This window comes from Anopheles darlingi, chromosome 2 (assembly GCF_943734745.1).
Source record: "Anopheles darlingi chromosome 2, idAnoDarlMG_H_01, whole genome shotgun sequence".
Taxonomy (NCBI): domain Eukaryota; kingdom Metazoa; phylum Arthropoda; class Insecta; order Diptera; family Culicidae; genus Anopheles; species Anopheles darlingi.
In genome coordinates this window covers 30,959,403-30,979,402 of record NC_064874.1, presented here as the reverse complement: position 1 = coordinate 30,979,402, position 20,000 = coordinate 30,959,403, and the positions used below count along the sequence as shown (strand labels likewise).

General features: G+C 46.7%; 1 protein-coding gene across 4 annotated transcripts in view; it reads right to left on the bottom strand.

The window, feature by feature from the left end:
* LOC125948786 (uncharacterized) overlaps positions 1-20,000 on the bottom strand; it is a 154,945-nt gene that overhangs the window by 61,040 nt on the left and 73,905 nt on the right. For all 4 annotated transcript variants that reach the window (XM_049675180.1, XM_049675179.1, XM_049675181.1 and 1 more), the window contains exon 3: positions 7,110-7,467. In XM_049675180.1, the coding sequence (XP_049531137.1) occupies positions 7,110-7,393 (284 nt within the window). In that variant the 5' untranslated portion in view covers positions 7,394-7,467. The remainder of the gene's footprint in view (positions 1-7,109; positions 7,468-20,000) is intronic.

Below are 20,000 nucleotides of genomic sequence, written 5' to 3'. Positions count from 1 at the left end.
GTAATGTTTGTCTTTTTGTATTAAATTGTAATCACCATCCCATAGTCAGCATATTTATGTTAGCTTTATGCTAGCGGCACGCATTACTCCATTGTTACAAACGATGTATTAGTTTAATTTGAAAATGTTTCAATGTGAACTCTGTCCCAACTTTCGGTTTGACTTTATCAAATCGACATTCAAGGCACCGCTGATGAGCTGGAAGCACTTTATAGCGCCACTCGGAATGGTGCCACTCAATCATCACCAGATGGGCGCCTCCGCGGTACTTCTTGAAACTATCGTCGGTGGCTTCTTCTCTATTCAAATGAAAATTAATTCAATTATCCTGCTCCTGCACCGTTTATCGCGTTTCGTGCAGCACTCGCTTGCGTATCCGTATATTCCCGGGACAGCTCGATAGCGTTTAGCAGAAGAGTGCTTTCTTCTTGACACAACGCTCCCACCACTGACTCTCTGGCCTTGGGAGTTGAAATTGGATTCAATTGAAAACTTTACGATGCCAGTTGTTACACTGTACGACATCCATTCATAGGCTTTCTGTAGAAGCGGAGGTAGAGGGCTCGAACGTTGTTTGCTACTATCATCATCGACCTAGTTAGTCGCTCCTCGTGAGCGCGAGGAAAACGCACTATCCGCGATAATGTTGCGATCGATCGGAAGCGCAAAGGAGGAAGTTTTCTCGAACGGAATTGGCAGCTGATGGGGGAATGGGATGAAAACTTGCCCGATTGACTATCAAGCGAAGTGAAAAGAGTCATCCATCAACGGGTAGACATTTATCTTTTTGAAGTACTCGAACACCATTTCTTTAGAGGCCGGCAAACGGTTGGGATCGTATAACGAAAATGCTTCTTAAAACCCTTTTCAACGCACACGCGCAAGCACATCGTAGAAAGTAATTTGATAAACCTGACCTTCATCAGTGGCACATCAACCCGAGTCGCCACAACTCATAGCATGGATGAGGTCGGACGATGCTTCACATATCGTCTTTCGAAACACTTGTCCAGCTCACCGCAGCAGCAGCAGCAGCAGCAGCCCGGGGCGAACTTTTCGCATTGACACAGTTCTTAACTTACGCTGTCGGTTCAATCAACTGGATGTTACTTGATAAAGTTCTAAAAGGAACTATAAATACCAGCTTCTTCGGAGTAGTTCTTCACCAGTCACCGGCCAGAGCTTCAACCAAACACTTCAGCTCACTACGTGCCCTCGTGTAGTCACCTTAACCACACTCGCGTCTTCCGAACAACACTCCGACAAATCCTCGAGAATGATGCTGTTCCGTGTGGTAAGTAGGGCCGATCTGGGAGAAGATGATGATGTGCGGGAGATGAACCGTTTGAGATTTGACAATTTAATTTCGGATTCTCTCCTTCTTTTCTTCTCCTTATTCCATCATCGTGCAGCTCATCGTCGCCATCTGTGCGCTGATTGGGTATGCCAGTGCTCTACCGAGTCCACTGTTCAAGAAGGTCATCGTTAAGCGGCCAATCTTCGTCCAGCCCGTGGCCCATCCTGTTATCGTGCATCGACCGGTGCTGGTGAAAACATCGTACGCCCGTCACGGTGGCTGGTGGTAGTGGTAGTCGATCCCTCCTCCTCTATACGGGCCAAACATGATGTGGGGAACTATAAAAAGTGACTTCAGCTTAAGAGCGTGGAGACATTCGAAACATGTCCGAAGCTATCCGGGGCTGGGGGGCTAGGGCAATTTGTCAGAAACACGAATTAACAGCTCGTCGTCGTCGCACATCTTGCTTGTGTTGAGTTTTTCCTCTTTCCTTCATCGATGACATGATCCAATCAACGTACCCAGACACCATCACAGCCTCCTAAGACCCACCAAAGTGGACATCGTCTGTGAAGCGTTCTGGGTTCATCATGGGTTTGCGATTCGGCACAAAAGTGAATACTAATTCTTTGGAGAAGGAGGTCTTGTTTTTTTGGGGGGGATCGTCTCCTTTGCCCTGGAAAACATTCAACGCGCAAGTGTTTTTCTCAGGGATCGTATTCGAACGCTTCAAGTGGCAACGGTGACCCGGAACCCGACCGAGACTTCCCGACTGTAATCCATTCCCACAAAACGGAGTGCAAATGCTTGCCCTCCTGCCCTCCAGCCCTCTGTCCCGGTTTCCAGCAGTCCAGTTCATCGTTCAGCGCCCATCTGGTTCCGGTGGGTGGTGGTTTCCATTGGAGCACCGCTTGACTTTATTATCTTGCTTCCCGGGGAACCGGGTGAGTGAGTGAGAACCGAGTTTTCAACATCATTGCCCGGGCTACCGGCAACATGCGGTACGGTCACGGGCTGATGAAGTGCCTTGGGACGAGATGAACGGGCATTCACCGACCGACCGACCGACCGAGCACCGCGCACCGAGCGGATGGTCGTGATCGTAAAATTCAGTCATTATCGTAAAACTATACACGTCGTCCAGTTGCTACACGGTTGATGCTGCTCGGGGGAAAGCGCAAGGACTTATGAGATTTTCTTCCAGCCCCCTTCCCCTCTAGTTCTTCATTCCGAGTGCTCAGATCGGATGATAAGATGAAGCAGTTACACTTCAAATCAGCTTCTACGGTAACAAGTAGATAGCGTGATGCTCCTGGTGCGATACCGGTGAGTAAGGACTGTCGGAACGCAGAGGAATGAGTGTTCAGACCCACAAACACACACACACACACACACTCATCCGGCCATCCTTTCAACGAATCCTGTACATACATCGGACAGGGGGGAATTGGTCATGTCTTCTTCGTGTGCGATTAGTGCCAATTGAATTACCTATCCCGAGAGACCCTCAGTGGTGGGGAGGACGTTCAAGGAGTTTCCATCCCCTGGAAGCCTGGGAGCCAGTGGAAACTGTGAGCATGTGTCAGGGCAGATTGTTTTTATGCTTGAACGAGCCACTTCGCCCCGGTCCAAGCGGTGATAGGAATTAGCTGTGAACGGTGCAGATTTGGTGCTAAGCAAAGGTAGGAGCAACTGAAATGAACCTAAGGATTGGTACAGCGAGAAAACGGGAAGAAGTCGTCACTGAAGACTAGATGCTTTCAATAAAGTCATTCGTCATCTTGAGGCAATTATAACACTAATCTCAGCTTATTAGAAGAGGTTGTAATTTGGTACAGATTTCCCGGTGAAAAGCTTAAACACATGGAGTATTTCTATGCGGAGTAGATACATATTTACCATGCCTGTTATTGCAGTGAACGTTTGTAAACGACATGACCGGTTGACGAATGTTTTCATTACTTCTAGAACATACCTTGACATCCCAGTAAAACCCAATTAAGTTGGGTCCAGAGAGTGTACCGGACACACTCGTTCACCGGATAGTTCCGGTCAAACCGCAAGCTGCTTCTAGTCTGTCGGTCGGTTTCCGGCATTCCAATAGAAGGCTGCTCAAGCATTCCAATTGCACAATCACAACCGAATCGTACACAACAATGCAACATGGTTGTACGTGTAATCCTACCACCCCCCGGGGCTGGTTTCATAGCATTCCAACGCGTGACCGATCAATCCCATCACCCAAAGTGACATCTGCCGTAATTAGTAGCAGTACACCACTGGGCACATTCTTTGGACATCCCATCTGGCACCGAGCAAACAAGGGAAGGTGTTTGATAAACCGGCAACCATTCCGTCACCATCAGCACGGTGATGGCATCCATTTGTGTAACGACCAGAAGGGCTTAAGTCACTTTCTGACAGCTGCCTGGTTGTTGTTTGTTTTTTTTGTACTGTTCGGATGTGGTTGAAGATTTCCATATAAATTAATTCAAATGCGTAGTAGCCATTGTCTTTTACTCGCCGCAAGTTATACTAAAATGTAATGTCAGTGAACTTTTAAAACATACAGCTGCAACTATTGTATAAATGATAAAATAACGACATGGGTAGTTGTGCTTAGCAAATAGTGTACCGCTAATTGATTCGACGCTAACTAGCAAATCGTCCACTAATGTGTGGTCATGCAGTGGATACAGTGGTTTATAATTTTGTGGTCCGATGATAACGATGTGGTAAATGAGAGAGTGCAAATTATCCCGCGATAAAATCAATTGCAATGGTAAGCTACACCGATCGTTCGATTTTTTTTTTTCAAAAAAGCATTTCGGTTGCTATGGATTCTTGATGTTATCTGCTTCAATGATTTATTCTGGAAACACGTAATTAATCTACTAATCATGAAGTGCACAGTGGTTTCTAATTATGCACTCCGTCAATGCCTAATTAAAATATTTGCTAATGATAGTACCCATTTTTTAATTTCATGAATAATTTTCCGTCATAATTCTGTAATATAATTCATTCGTTTGGTTGAACTCTTACGTAACTCTTAATTCTGACTACATAAGCTTATTCGTGGGCTTTGGAGTACCTTAATGTAAGTGCTCGAAGAAGTTAAATAACTGTGCAACGAATGAACAACTAATTTTGATAAATTGTTTATCGATACAAAACTACAACTAACAACCGACTAACACGACCTTCAACCGCGTTCAACATAGAAGCCATTTGCTACATCTTAAAACAACCCAACAAAACAGAACGCGACAAGGTCAACATCATAGCATGGGAGCAGCTTGAAAATATTCCCTAGACGCACAGAACACGCTTTAGATCGATCCTCGAACTCGAAATCGACCGAACAACGTAACAGCGGAAGAACCTTTCGGTTTGAAGGCACCGCGGGCGAGGCCGGGGGCGTTTGCCAAAGGAAACACCGTTAGAAATCTGCGGATCTGTCCGGAAACACGTTTCCCACCCCTCAAGGGAATGGGTACCGCAGAGAATGAGAGGAGGGAGTGTGAGGAACTCTCTCTTCGCATTATCCTAGCTACTTGAGCAGAAAATTGCTCGTCATATTTGTGCTATTAGCGCAACAGCAAATTGATTGTCAAGCGCGAACGAACACGACCGTCCGCTTGACGCACGTTCGGGAGGATTGAGTTTGGTTTCCTTACTACGGAATGCTTGCTTCTCTCCACGATATCTTTTAGATCCACAGTATCGGCAGGCAGGTCTCCGTCCTGTCGGCTTCGTGATAAGCGTACAAAAGGATTTTCATTTTCCCGTGTAACATGTGCGGCCTAAACCACTTGACATGTTCGATGTTCGTATGGAAGGCAATTATATTTCGCACTGGAACACTGGAGATCGGGACACTAAAGACAAGTCGTCTTGGGGGGAAAGTGACGTAGGATTTTCGGAATAAAACGTGTTTGAAACAGTGACACTGAGCACAACGCTTGCTTGTGTACAAATAAGGATATCATCGAAGCGTGCTAATCGCTTTTTCAAAGAATTGCACATCAGGTTCTTCATTCCCTTCAAGTAAATTTCATGCAAAATAAATTGACGTCTGTTTGACACCGCAAATGCCCTTTCTCCCATTGGGGCACAATGTCTGCTAGCACAACTCGTGTGAACTCGTTTCACAGCTGCTCAGCAAGCATGCAAGATCCCATTCGCTGTGTAGACCGACCTGGGCAGAGAGTAATAAATTTTATGTTTTTCAATTACACCGTGCAACATGTGCAGCCCTCATGCCAAACTCCTGTACCCTAGAGACTAGAGTCATCTTCACCCAAGATGCACCTTGGGTGAGCAACTGAAGGTTTAGTTTGGTTTAGACAAACGGTACTACAGAGTATCGCGTCGTGCGCAAATTGAATTTCCAAACATTCACTGCACTGGGCGCGGCCCCTGGAGCAGCCAGAAGTGAGTTTCGTGAGAATCGATCGAAAGGTTAACATACTTTTCCTTTCTTTATACAACATAGTTAATACGAAAACACACAACCCGGTTTAGCTTTTGATGTGAGGTATTGGCAGAACCGCAACGCAACGAGAATCCATAAACCGATTTACTCCAAATACACATTTTACAGCTTCATTGCACCACATTGCTCCGCAGAGGTGAAGGGTTGCAGCATTTTCTGTGCTATACGAACCAACTAAACGATGTCACCTACCCTACCCGGATCCATTTAAAGCGATCCAAAATGGGAAGCAACACATCTTAGCTTCGCCTGCAGAAGATGGCCACATTCTTGGCATTCGCTGCCATCCGATGGAAGGAAAATTAAATTGAAAGAGTTTCATAAATTGAGTTTTGTTGCAAGTTTCTCTTGACGTGGACGCGCGCGCGCATATACCAGTGAGCTTGTTAGGAGACGTCGTGTATATGTGCCGGAATGTACCGAAAGGCATCAGTCGCAGTCGCAGCAAGGCTTGGTGGGAAGGGAAATTCTGTTCGCCTCGTGGCATATTCACCGGTCGCGTACTACCACTAGTAGCAGCAGCAGCAGCATCGGCACAACAGCACAACAATTGAGACATGTTCATGTACAACTGAACGGTATGCACACAAGAGTGGCAAGCGGAGAATGGAGCAAAAATGGAGATTGCGATGGATCCGATGGGAATGCAAATGAAAACTTTGCCTCTCGCATTCTCGTTTATGTTACTTTGTTACAACTCAATCGAATTGGTTCGTCCGTTTAACTTTCAGAACTGTGCGAACCGGAAACCGACATATTATGTGAGCAGAAAAGTATCAAACCCAGAAGACAGTTCGCAAGCGAATGAAAACGAACGAATGTCCTTGCATGATGGTTGCAATGTTTGAATGTCGGAAAAGATGAATTCTATCTACGTTGAAATTAGCAGAGAAGAAGTGAAAAGTTGTATCATTTCAGTTGTCCCACGCCTCCAGCCGGTTGACCGGATTGACACTCCAATCCACCCTTTAACAGATCCTGTGGCTAACGACCCTTAACGAATGCCGGCCGGTATCGTCTCTTCCACGGTACGTACGTGACAAATCGTTTAATCGTCTCGTTCCGGTCGAGTCGAAACGAGTAGTGGAGAGGTTTTAATTTTCCATTCCATATCGGTCGGTATCGGATCCGGAGATGACTGGCTAAATGGTGCCGATAATGGACGGCTCTATTAATTTGCTTGCCTGCTTGGGCATCGGACAGACACAACCCTCCCCCCGGAGGGGGGCAAGGATTAGGGTTTACGGGGCGGGTTATCGCTTCGGACAGATCTCTGGAATTGGAGAAGACCCTTTCGGTCACAACGGTACTCACTTGCAGTAATAGAGCCGACCATCTTTGGCCGTGTGGGCAGTCCAGCCTTCCTTGAGCTGCTCCTGAAGCGTTTCCAGATAGCGGCTAGTGTCCTGGATCGGCGGTGTCGACGAGGCACTGGAGGAGGAGGTCAACGATGATGGTTGGTGGGCGGACAGGAGGGCCTGTGCCTGCTGTTGAAACTGTTGCTGCTGCTGCTGTTGTTGCTGTTGTTGCTGCTGTTGTTGCTGCTGCTGCTGTTGCTGGTGATCCGTGGTGTGGATAGGCCCAGGCTGTAGAAGCATTCTGGCTGTGGTCGACGAGTCGGTAACGACGATCACGCCGCTATCCGATCGAAGTTATCAATCCGAAGGAAAATCTGCAACGAGCAGGAAAAACGAGAAGAGGTCAGTTATGGATCTGTATTTTAGATTAAGGTTCGAGTCGATTTACAGATAATGACCTCGTTTGGGTTTTCTATTACATTTACGAAAGGTTTCTCACGACCTTTGGGCCCCAACTTAAAGCAGTTAAATACTTCTGTTTATTTGCAGTGTGAGCAATCTTTTCCATTTCATACTCGGGTAAATTTATTTTCAAGCTTGTGCGCAGGATTCATGGATAGAATCGCATTGCGACTCCGCGAAATCTGTCGACAAAATGCAAATCCAATAACCGAATCGTCAATCGGCGTTCTCTTTGGCATTTTTCAATATTAATTTCCAATTTTATTCGGAATTCCGATGGTTTTGTTGTCTACGGAAAATACATTGTAAGCGCTGCAGTGAATCACAGAAGGGCACTATAAATAGTTTATAGTAGTTCTTTTCTACTACATATCCGTGAGATATGCTGACCACAATTTATGCATACCACACCGTCCGACAGGAGACATTTTCCGTTGTCTGGGGTATCGATTTGTATGATTGCTTTTCAACGTCGGAACCTTTTTTTTATTTTACATAACGACGTCAATTTTTTCATCAATTTATTCTGGTAATCTGTGGATTTGCAAATGTGTAACCTGTACGTAAAAAAGTTACTTAATAAATAAAAAAGTAATTTCTTCACAATAATACCTCTGTACCCCTTTCAACCTCTCATCCTTTTTACAATGTAAGGAAGCATCTGGGGATCTCATGTACTTACCAGATTATCATAACTAAATTATTACAATGTAACAATGATCGTCTCATTCTGTTTTGTCCGGAAAAACGATCCAACAACAAGGATTAAAGTACATTCTTCTAAGAACATCTGCTAATTAGTTCTTAGATTTGTTACAATCTGTCTTTCTCTGAAATTACAGCAAAAGTATCAAAAAGCTGCGACAACCAATTGTAAACATTTTGCTCTGACAAGCTGCAATGATTTGAAAGGAGTAACGACAAGAGCTCGCATTAATGTTTACATTAAATGCAACACACTTCACTCTCCGCCATCTTTATACACCTCCCATGACACTCACTAGAAGACCTGAATAGTGATTAAGCCACTGGATGTTATGGATGCTACAGTTGCACAGTTGTCACACCCTCCCGCCCCCACCCCGGGGAGTGCCCGGTGCACCGGCATATCACGTCGCGTCACATGTTATTGTCCTTCCCGCCTGCTATTCACCATTCTAACGGAAGACCCACGGCCAAGGGCTTCGAATGGGATGATGGCAGCAAACGAGTGCTGAATTATGCATCCCTCGCGACAACCCCGTCTTCACCACCTTCCCCCTCCCCATCTTTGGGGATGAAAAAAAGGAAAACAATCAAATCGTTCGCGCACCCGTTGGAATGTCAGCGTGCCGCGTTGCCATGTCGGTCGTCCGTCTTCGTAATTGAATTCAAGTGTAAATGCAAGCCACGGCCATGACACCCGGGCGCAGTACGAAGGCAGTGCATCAATCTTCCACCTCCACCACCGAGCAGCACCAACAGACGCGCCTTGTCAGGATACTTGGCTTGGAGGAAGGATTTCAGAGAAAACAACAACGAAACCAACACCACCGGGTTTCTATATTCCGTGCCGGAAGGTGTTGGTGATGGTGGCCAGCGTCGAAGCGCAGCAGCACGATGCAATTGCAGCTCGTTGCACCAGCTGCGCTCGGTCCTGTCATTTGCACCCACGCCCTGCCGACACGACGTGCCGGTTCAGTCCGGCCATTGTTGTTGATGAATGTGTTCCCCACCGGCGCTTAGTGGCACACACACATACACACACCAGCACGTCCTGAAGGAAATGGAATTGAGAAATAGTTCTTGAATGTGTCAAGATGTTTTATTTCTTTTTCACCTCCACCACACCCAAGGGCCGCCAGTGGCGAGCGTGTAACTCGTGGCACAAGTAGCACTAATACCATCTTCACTACCAGCAGACTGACGTCATGACGTGGCTGCCCTAATGTATGACCATTAATTATTCGTTTGCTTGATTAGTTTCTATTTAACTAAAGCACGACCATACAGGTCCGATCTTCAGCCGTCTACAGGACTTTGAGCGCAGCAGCAGCGGCCTGTGTTCCTGTTTTCGTTGGTCAACTTTAAATTGGAGCGAGCATCTTTTGTTCATTTCGTTGGTGGGGTGTGATAAAAATAGCAAGACGCTATCATTCCTTTCCAGCGAGGGATGCATAAAATGAATAATGAAATGCATTCCAAATTGATCTTTTGTGACCTAAAGAGAGGGACGACGAAGAATTCGATTTCTACGCAACCAATTCTCGGCTCACTCGCTCGAGACGGTCGCTCGAGAAGCTGTCAAAAGCTCATTTATAAGAGCATGAGCAGGCATCGGAGCGCCCTGCAACAACCAGCCCCAAGATGGGCCACCCATAATGGCGCGGGTGGGCAAACCAATTACGGAAGGATCATATTTCACATTTGACCTGATTTTAAGGCATCTTCTTCTATCTTTTTCTCTCGTTCGCTCTCTCTCTCTCTCTCTCTCTCTCTCTCTCTCTCTCTCTCTCTCTCTCTCGGACACAGCAGCGCGCGTCGCTTACTTTGTCATTTCCGCCGGTTGGCCTGCTTCGATCGGTCGGTGCGCTCAATCCTTGCCGAAGGCAAACATCCTCTGTACCCGTGTGCGCATACAGCAACGGACCCAACGTCACACGGCACGGCACAAGACAAACTGCTCCACCGAAAAAGGGCTGGACGTAACGTTGTGCGGGGGAGTTGGATGCGAACGAAACAGGAAAAGGAAAAAGAAATGAAAAAAAAAAACCATATCTCGGTCGACGGTAATAATGAGTGGATGCGATGACGACGATGAGGGCACGATAGGTGGTTGGCGGATGGCGTAGGCGGATTCATTATTCCCGCTACTAACTGGAGTGAAAATCCGGCTTTTTGCGGATTTTCCCAGCGTGGTGCGCATTGTTTACGTTGGACGTTGGCGGAGACGAGCTGAGGTTGCGTCTGCCGGAAAACACGAGGCACACCATCGTTTTGCCTTCTGGCGGAGAACCGCAGCAGCGCAGCTCCATCACGTCCCGGAATCCTAGATTGCCATGACGATGCCGACGGTCGATATTTTCCATCCAAACTCCCGTTGCTCTCCTCTCATTTGGTACGTCTCGTGCCAAATGGTGCCTGCAAGGAGAGTGCCTGGAATGGCACTTTCGATGCACCAGCCAGCCAGCCAGCCAGCCAGCCAGCCAGCCAGCCAGCCAGCCAGCCAGCTCATTCACCGGCGTGAATTGAACCATTCAAGTGTTGATAATTTAGTCCTTTCTTTGGCCGGCACAATGGCACTGCGTTGGCATCGGTACGCGGCTGGTGGCTGGTGGTAAGGTGGTGGTCGAGTCGAGTGTTACACCGGGAATGTCGAGCATTTCGAAAGACTGCTAGCTCACACATCTTGACGGAAAGGTAATTGTAGACGCTAGAAACAATTGCAGGTAGAGGCAGTTGGCATGCAAGATGCCGAACAATGCACCCGTTTAAAGTGGCTCCCATTTATTGGTATGAGTGCTGCTCGAATCGAGAGCGTACTGTTGTATGTATGTATGTGTGGATAAACATGTGAGTAGAAAGCATTCTGAAGGATTAAATCGTTCTTATCGTTTTAACCTCAGCATTAGCTCCGTTAGTTGGTCTTGAAAACCAACAACAATAATATCCTCACATTAGCTCGCTGCAGTGTCCGGGAGTCGATGCTGCCGGGCTCTAATCCGCTGGCCGGGGGCAGCCTCATAAGTGCCTTCCAAAAATGTCATCGAGAAGGAAGCCATTGGACGCCGTTCTGTTCAAAATGCAGCTTACAACGAAGCCTCAAATCCGGGCGACCATTTTTGGTGTACCGCAGTTGGGGACTCAATTCCCATATTCAATTACTCCAGACCAGAGTGGAGTGCTCTACTAGACGAGCGCGTTCGCGACGTACTGTGGACGTACTGGTTAGTGAGTTCATGGTCATGGACGTCGGTGTGCAAATTATGACCTTTGCTTATGGTCGAGCATCGTTAGGGGAGTTGGATTATGCTGGATCGCTGGACCGAATTAAGACCCACCGGACACAAGCGGCTCTTTAACCGGTGGATAGAAGAATGATGTTTGAAAAATGTTTGCTACATGAAAAATGATCCAGACAATGGAATGGAATCTCGCATCTCTTCCGACGGAAAATAAAAGTTGCCAGCAGCTGTTGCCCTAATTGATTGGGCTCGTAAAAGTTATGCGGGACCCAACACTCGTACTTCACTCGCAGTGGCCCCTTCCCAAGATCCTTCCAGTGATAACACTGGCACAGGAAGTGTCATCCGTCGATCGGCCCACCATGCTATGCTACGCGCCGCTTCCATCAGCAAAGCAGGTCCGACGTCCGACGTCCTAACGAGGCTCCTCTCTCTGACGACTCCGACACGACGATGTGGTGATACTTTCGAGGGCGGGAAATGAAATTTTAATGACCACGATAATGGCACTGTGTGTGTGTGTGTGTGAGTGTGTATCGTTGCCGCCGGAATTTGTCGGTGCCAATCTCGACCATCGATAATAAGTTTCGGAACCGCGCCCGAATCCCAATGCTGGCTGCAGACGCCGGTGGTCGGTATTTTCAGAGCCGCGCAAATTCCCGCAGCGGTATTCGATGTGCATCAATTATGGAGGGAAATTATTTACGTAGCGAGCACTGCGAACGGCATAACTCGAGTCTATTGATTATACATATTTGATGAGGGGTAGGAGGTGGAAACTGCCGTTCATAATTTGCGTGCCGATTGCCGCGGCGCCGAAGGTTTGGCAGATGAAGGCGTGTTCTGGTGGAGATGGTGATGGTAATGGAGACGCCAGTTTTCTATGTTGGACATAGTTTTCATTCTTCGATTCGCACGTCCTCTGTCGTGTAATTCGTGGAACGCCGCATTGTTATTAAACAACCTGGTAAGTAATGCTATAAGAGGACGTTACTTGTTGTGTAAATGTTTACATATATTACTCTAGAACGTAATAGTCAGTACTAATGGAATAAATACATTATGTAACGTTATTAAAAGGAGCCAAAACGAATACATTCAGGTTTGGTACTAACGGAATGGAATGATACATGAACTCTGCATCTCCAAAATCTCGTCCAAAGAACAATATTTAAATGCTATCGAAACGAGACCGAGAATGTGAAAAAAAAACTTCCAACACTTCGGCTCTTCCAAACTTTCCAACAGCACCAGCAACATCATCAAATCATCGCAGAAAACGGGGCTTTGCCGCAGTGGCAGCACACCAGTCACCACTCACCTTCGAGAACATTCAATTAAAGCCACGCTCGGGAAGGAAGCAGATCCTTGGGGTCCCACAGCTCGGGGCCAGCGTGCGAGCAAAGTTCTGCTCTCCCCCCCTCCCCCATGGAAGGTGTCCCCTGATAAGTCACACAAAATGTGCGATCCTATTAATAAACGTTCCATTTTCTCCATCCCGCCGAGCCTTTCATCGGCATCGTGCTTGGTGTGCTGGAAGGACCACCAGAACCACCGAGCACTACCGGATGATACGGACCCCGCCGCGTGGAGCGAGGGGACATTGGTGGTCCCAATGGCAAAGGGAAACTTTCAGCGACAGATAAAGCAAGGTGACAGCGACAGCGGGAGGGAAGGAAAAGGGACGGGAAGGTAGAAGAAGAGACAAAAGTTTTGACACACGACCGGCTCGAGTCCGTGCGAGCGCGCGCGTGTGTGTGTGTGTCAGTGTGTAAGTGACATTCACGTTCCATCGGCTGAAAGTTTCGGACTCGCGGCCACGGACTAGGACCACGAACATCACGCGAAAGCCCTCCTGAAGGGCATGAATGTGCCGGAACCCCATTCTCCCCGCCCCCGTCTAACCGAAGCTCAGCATCTTCAGAGCTTGGAGGAAATGGAGGAAATCGATGGCCAAAAGCCGCTTTTCACAGTTTTCACCACAAGGAACACCACTGTGCGAAGGGGATTGCTGCTACAGCAGCTCCTATGGTTGTGGTCGCGATGGCAACTCTCGGGAAAAAGTCCATCGGGGAAAAGTGATATTAATTTATCACTCTCGGTGTGTGTGTGTGTGGAGTGCGTGCAAAAGTTTCGTTCCATTTTGTAGGAGGAATTTAAAGTTTTTGTCACTTCGGGAAGCAAAAACCCGCACTTTACTCGAACGTAAACGTGGTTATGGTTATGATAAATGAGCATAACCATGTGGCACGCAATTCTATTTCGTTTAAAGAAATCCAGGAGTTTTTTCAATCGAAGCAGCCAGTTTATATCGTTATGAGTTATCGAAGCCAAAAAACAAAAAAACTCTTTCACTTTCCATTGGAACCTTGTCTCGAATGCTTGTTACTTGTTGCAACGCTCGAGCTGTTGATGGTTAACACGTTAAAGGGTTTTCATCATAAAAAAAAGGCGGGAAAAGATGGTCGACAGTCGCATTCATTCCCAGTCGTTGTCGGTCGACCTGTTAGGCCGATGCTAATGAGACCCATCATGAATGAAGAATTCAACGCCATCGCCGGGGGGAAACGATTGCACGCAGTTGCAAGGGTGGTTTGATTAATGATCATAATTTGCTACTCCATTTGAAGAATGGGTAAGCATTTTTCTTCATAAGCAGTCTAATCGCTGCTAGCTTTGGGACAAACGGACACAGTTCATATTTTCTGTTCTCCTCGAGATGTCTGCGGGTGGTGGTGCGTTTGGTCAGATTTTTTTTCTTTATATAGCTCATTTCAATCGCATATGTTTTATGTTACATAAGGCTGAATGATGCACTTCAGATGAACTCCTGCTGCCACAAGTGCTTAATGATGTGACTAGTGGAACGTGAAGATCCGAGAAACATAATCTCGAGAACATTTCAATAGAATGGAATTTGCTAGACAGAGATGATTGAGACGAGGTTTCAAAGTGATGTTGAACGCTTCCACTGATCCGCATTGTGCTCTGGAGCTAGCATGTTGAAAGCCAACATATTGATGTTCAGCGATTTGTTCGTTCCATTCCAATGTCACCAACATGGAGCACATTAGTTATCACTCGTTCAGAGTTTCTTTCACAAAATAAAAGGAAAAAAAGAAAGAAAACCTCCGCAATATGTTTAGCCTGCCAGACTCAGCAGCAGCAGCAGCAGCAGCAGCACCTACCACCACCATCACCAGATCGATATGGTATAAGCCATAAACCGGCACGGACTCAGCGCAACATCGCAGCAGTAAAGACGACGACAACCGGCTCGCAAGTAACAATCATAACGCCAGCTAGCATATCGAAAGTGCCCATAAATTCTGTGCCCAGAGAGTCACGCGGACCGGAGCTCCGTATCGTCGCCGCCGCCGCCGCCGCAAAAACCCTCGTCGGGACACGCTCCACAGAACCACTTCATTCGCTTTCATTTTCCAACGCGAACACTCCGGGATTCGCACTTCATCCCCCCTTCTCGTCATCCAAGTGGTGCCTTTTATTTGCGCCGCTTCTTAAACACGCCAAGAACGACGCCCAGTGGAGGACGCCCCGTCCGTTTCGATTGGATTTATTCCCCCAGACAGGCAGTAGAGGAGAAGGCAGCGCAGGGTGGAGGCGCCACAACGCCACATTGCTGCTTGGCTGTTGTTTTGATTTTGGATTTTACGAGCATTTAGATAATTTACCGCCGGCACTAAATCGATGGTAGCCGCGGTAAGGGGGAGGTTGGAAGAAGAGAGAGAGAGAGAAAGGGAGAGTGGGAATTAGAAGCTAATTTATTGTAATTTATATTCGCATTTTCTCGTGCGAATTCGCGAGCTTTTTGTGTTCGCTTAACAGCCCTGCAGTGTGGCTCTTCATTATTTAACCAGCAATCGCGATTGGACCACTGTCTGGAACTGGCTGCTGCTGCTGTTGCTAGCCAATGATGCGGAACGCATTTAAATTAATTTGACCACAAAAAGCATCCGTTTACCCCCGAGCCGCATTTCATCGACTATATTCTCCCGATCGATAAAGACCAGAAGCACTCCGACTCGGTCCCGTATAAATCCCGTCCTGCTGGACCCTTTCTCGCTGCGCAGCGAATGGATTCCGAATGGAAAGGGGAAAAAAATCAATTCCACCGACGGGCACGTTACAACGCTGCGGTGAAAGGTGGAAAAAGGGGAAGAGAATGCGAAGGAAACGCCTCACCCCGCCCTGGTCGTGACCGAAGAGTCAAATGTCAAAAGCCATCGCCGCCGGAATGTCCCCCGAGCATGGTGTTAAGCCGGCGAAAGGCTTTGGCCTTTTGACATTCCTGCGACCTACATTCTGACCGGTCCTAATCCGACGCGTCGGCGTAATCTTCTGATCCCATCCCGGCAGGAGACGTGCCCTTCCTCTTTTCCCCGTCGGTTTGTTGCACATGTCCGTGGCCATTTCCAACATTCTTTCCTCGCGGTGTGAGCGACCCAGAAACGGGCAACGTTCTGAGTGGAATCGGCTACTTCCAGTTAACCAACCGTGATGAGTTACAGGATTCCATTTATTTGGTGCCTTTGCAATGGTCAGGAGCCACGGCTAAGGAGTCCAGAGTTGACCACGGAGTGAGTGCGGTGATTGTTTATTTTGAAGTCCTTAGTCTGGGGCTCCTGACAAAACTGTAACTGCGGCCGTACTTGCGCTAATGGTGCGCGATTGTGCTGCTCGCATGATGCTGCAGATGTAAAATTGAGGGTAGTTTTTCCATGAGCATCTCTAAGAAATGGACAACTATTAGTTTGTTAGGTACTTCTTAGGCGCATCACTTCATTATTTTAGGCGATAGAACCATCAATAAGTTCTCAAAAGATGCGCATAAGAATAAAGAACTAAACTGCATCATTGAAATGGAAAGAAAAAAATATTATTTGACTATTTCGAACGGAAAACCATTTTTTTTGTACAGGGTGGATACATTTTTTTGTCGTACCTTTCCCCACTAATTTTGTTATATCTTTTTTTCTAGTGGGTCTTTTGGAAAAAATAAAAAATAATGAAGAATAAAAAACGAAACTATTGATATATGAATTTTGATTTTCGGACTTAGTTGTTTGGAGAAAACAGCCAAACCGCTAAATTCATGCAGGGGTGGATAAACTTTTTTTTCATACTGTATGATACTCGGAACCGTGTGGCAGTTGCCGAGGGTTGTTCGTCGCAATTGAGGTTTCCGTAAAACGACAAAAGTCCACAAACCCCACAGTTCGATCGTAGAAATGATTCGTGAAAGCCGTAACAAACCGTGACTCATAAGATGCTGATTTTGTACAATTTTTCTTCTTAATAAAGGTACTCCACTGTGTTGTTTGGCATTTCGTGAAATTACCCTGTTCCAGCTTCTAATCTACATACTAAACTGCATTCAGCATCAATCAGCTCCACCGAAGCACCCCTTTGCAAAGCATTACTTCACCGAGGGTATGCCTTTCACGCGGATCCACTCCGCAGCAACATTCCCCGCGGTGGAGGGGCAGTGATTTGTTTATTCGCCGCCACGCCGCCGGTCGTTATCAATCAAGTAAGGATCGTTGGAATTTAACAATTTACACTCCAACAGGCAGCAGCAGCAACAGTAGCAGGTTCTCGCATTTTTGGAAAATTGAAATTTACTGCCAGCCATCCATCAAACGCGAACACCGCGTTCGGTGGCGTTCGCTTCCAACTCCGGGGCGCGACTCCATCGTGGCGCAAATGGATTAGTTTAAAACGGCCAACGGGGTTTCTGTGCGAGTGCGAGAGAGGGACGCGTGAGCCGCAGCTCACCTGTTGGGTTAACATTCTTGACTTGCTGGAGTTCCCTCTCCCCCAACCCATTTTTTTGCCATTTTCTTAATTCCAAAGAGCGTTCCATTCCAGCCGCTCGCCGGTTGAGAATGCCGCCGGTGCCCACCGAAGGAATGTTTGCGCCGCTTTGCTGCCAGGCATACCGAGATCCAACATACTCTGGCTAAGCCGGTAAATGGCGGAAAATTTGCACCCACGTCCCGCTCCTTCCCGTCGCACCATCGTTGTCTGTCCGTTGGTTCGTTACAAATCAAGGTTCCAGCCAAGGTGACAGTGCGTCATTAATTATGCGTACAGTGGCGGCGGCCCTCCACGGGGCACCTGGAGCATAGCTTATGCTCTCGCGGCGTATACCTTTCCCTTCCCTTTGGTCCTCGCCTACTCTTTTGACCGAATTTTTGGGGAAACATTTTGCAGCTCGCTCGTGGTGGCATCTCGCTTCGCGCAGCAAAAGTTTCGAAGGAAGCTCAGTAGGCCGGGGCAAGCGATCAGAAATTCACGCCAATCCTGTCAGTTTGCTGAATTATGGGGTGCGCGTCGGTGCGCGGTCGGCGCCGGAAAGTTAACCGGATTGTGACAGAAGTGAATGAAGCGAGAAATAATTCATCGAATTTGGTTGCTAAAAATGGCGCTGGCTCGTTTAGACTTCCAAGAACGGTAATCCGGTACAATGGTTGCGGCGAAAGGTGAGTTAAATGTAAATGAAAATGCTACTCGAGAGCCTCTATGCAATGTAGAATGTAGAACAACGTGGCAGTGGCGCAAACAGAGAGTTCTCCCGGGCCATTGAACTGTCCGTTCCACGTTCCATCGAGCGGAATGATGGGACAAATAGAAATTTCTCTTAAAATTCAAATGAAGTAAACCACACACACACACCAGCTCACACACACAGATACACAGCTCTGAAGTTCGATCGATGGTCCCAAGTGGAGACGAAATCGTTCTACGGGCTCACTTTTTGCTCAGCATTCCATTTCGTATTCCTTCATCGTCATCGCCCGGTGTCTCGGGCATCGAGGCGAAAGTGTGTCACACGAGCCTGCACCCCACCAACGGATGTATTACAATTCCCCCTCTCCCCTTCCCTTCGTTTCTCTCTCACCTTTTTTCACCTGGTGCTCCACCTCAATACCAACTGCGGTACAGAGTTGCGATGAGTGGTTTTTTTTTTGCTCTGCTGTGTCTAGTTCGGCGAAACAAACCGAAGAACAAGAAGCAAGAGAAGTAACCACCGGCCGACACCATCCGCCCCGAGTGGGGACAAAACCGAGAGTCGTGAGATGTTCTTCTGCCCCACTCGGCTGCCCGGAGTTGCATCAAAGTGAATTTCCGCTCTCGAGTGCAGGGATGAGCTGTGCAGCTCATTAGTATTTATGAAAGATTTCATTGAAAGGCGAGTCCATCGGCCACCATTAGCAGTAATGAGCGGGGAACGTTGGATAATGATAACTAGTGGTGCCGCATGCTGTAAACACTGGACGACTGGACTGGTGTGATGAATTCTTGAATCATGGTCGACATACGACCATACACCAACACCGGCACGAAATCGATGAGACGCCGTGAAACGGACTCCAAAGTTGGTTGGTTTGAAGAGAATTGCAATGCAAACTGGCCTTGTAATTTAATTTACAATTTTCGGTTCAGTATTTTTTTAGTAACTAATGCCCTACACAACGCGTATAGAAATCGCGTCATTTCGTCAATTTCCTCGCATCGTCGAGAAGGGTTATAAGTTCTTGCATTCACTTTCAAGTGCAATTCCAATCAATCTCATCATCCAGAGCGATGCTGAACTCATTACTGCCATACGTATCGAAAGCAACAGCGAATAATTGAATGTATTAATTGAATCCAGCTTCAATTCGCGAGAGAAAAAAAAAACGCTGAATGAGCTGCTTTCGCGGAACATTTGCGGGGATATGCAATATACTTAAATTAATACAATTTATTCCCTATCAGCGTTAATTAATTATGTAGCTTGTAATGAGTTGTGCAACGGGTCTCAGATTGCGATCAGCACAACACCACAATGAAGTGGTCTCATGTTGACTGAAATGAAATTGGCACCGCATTCCGTTTCAGGCATGTTTCTGGTGAAGCAGCACATACCGTAGGTGGTCAATTTGGGTTTTCCAGGATTCTGTTTGTTTAAAAACAAATATTTTCAGATTTTTTCGTGGTTAGTTAAATACTTTTGGTATTTTTTTTAAATTAATACAACTGGAATGTGGAAAGACCATTTCGAAATTGGAATGATATTTTCAAAAGCACCAATCGAGAGCCTTATTATAGTGTTTTAAAAAATGGAAGTTATTTAAACATTTTTCTGGAGAGTTTTCGGCAGATGCTCTATTTCTTCTATTTTATTGTATTATATCGTAAATAAGATGCATTTTTAGTAACACTAAAGGAGAAAGCTGTAAGAAAAAGTCTAGAAAAGTATGTCTGTACTTCCTAAGAGTTAACGTCTTAAAAGCAATTAAAATTTGTAGAAAAGTTGATGAAATGAATAATCATTATGAGTTTATACCAAAGCAATGCTCTTAAAATGCAGTTTTCGAATTTAATACAGGTTCTTTTTTTTTGCATAAGGAATGAAATTGCACACCTTAGCAAGTATTTCTACTACCTTCTGTAACAATTCATCACCGTGTAACAGGTCGATTTTGGTCCACGAG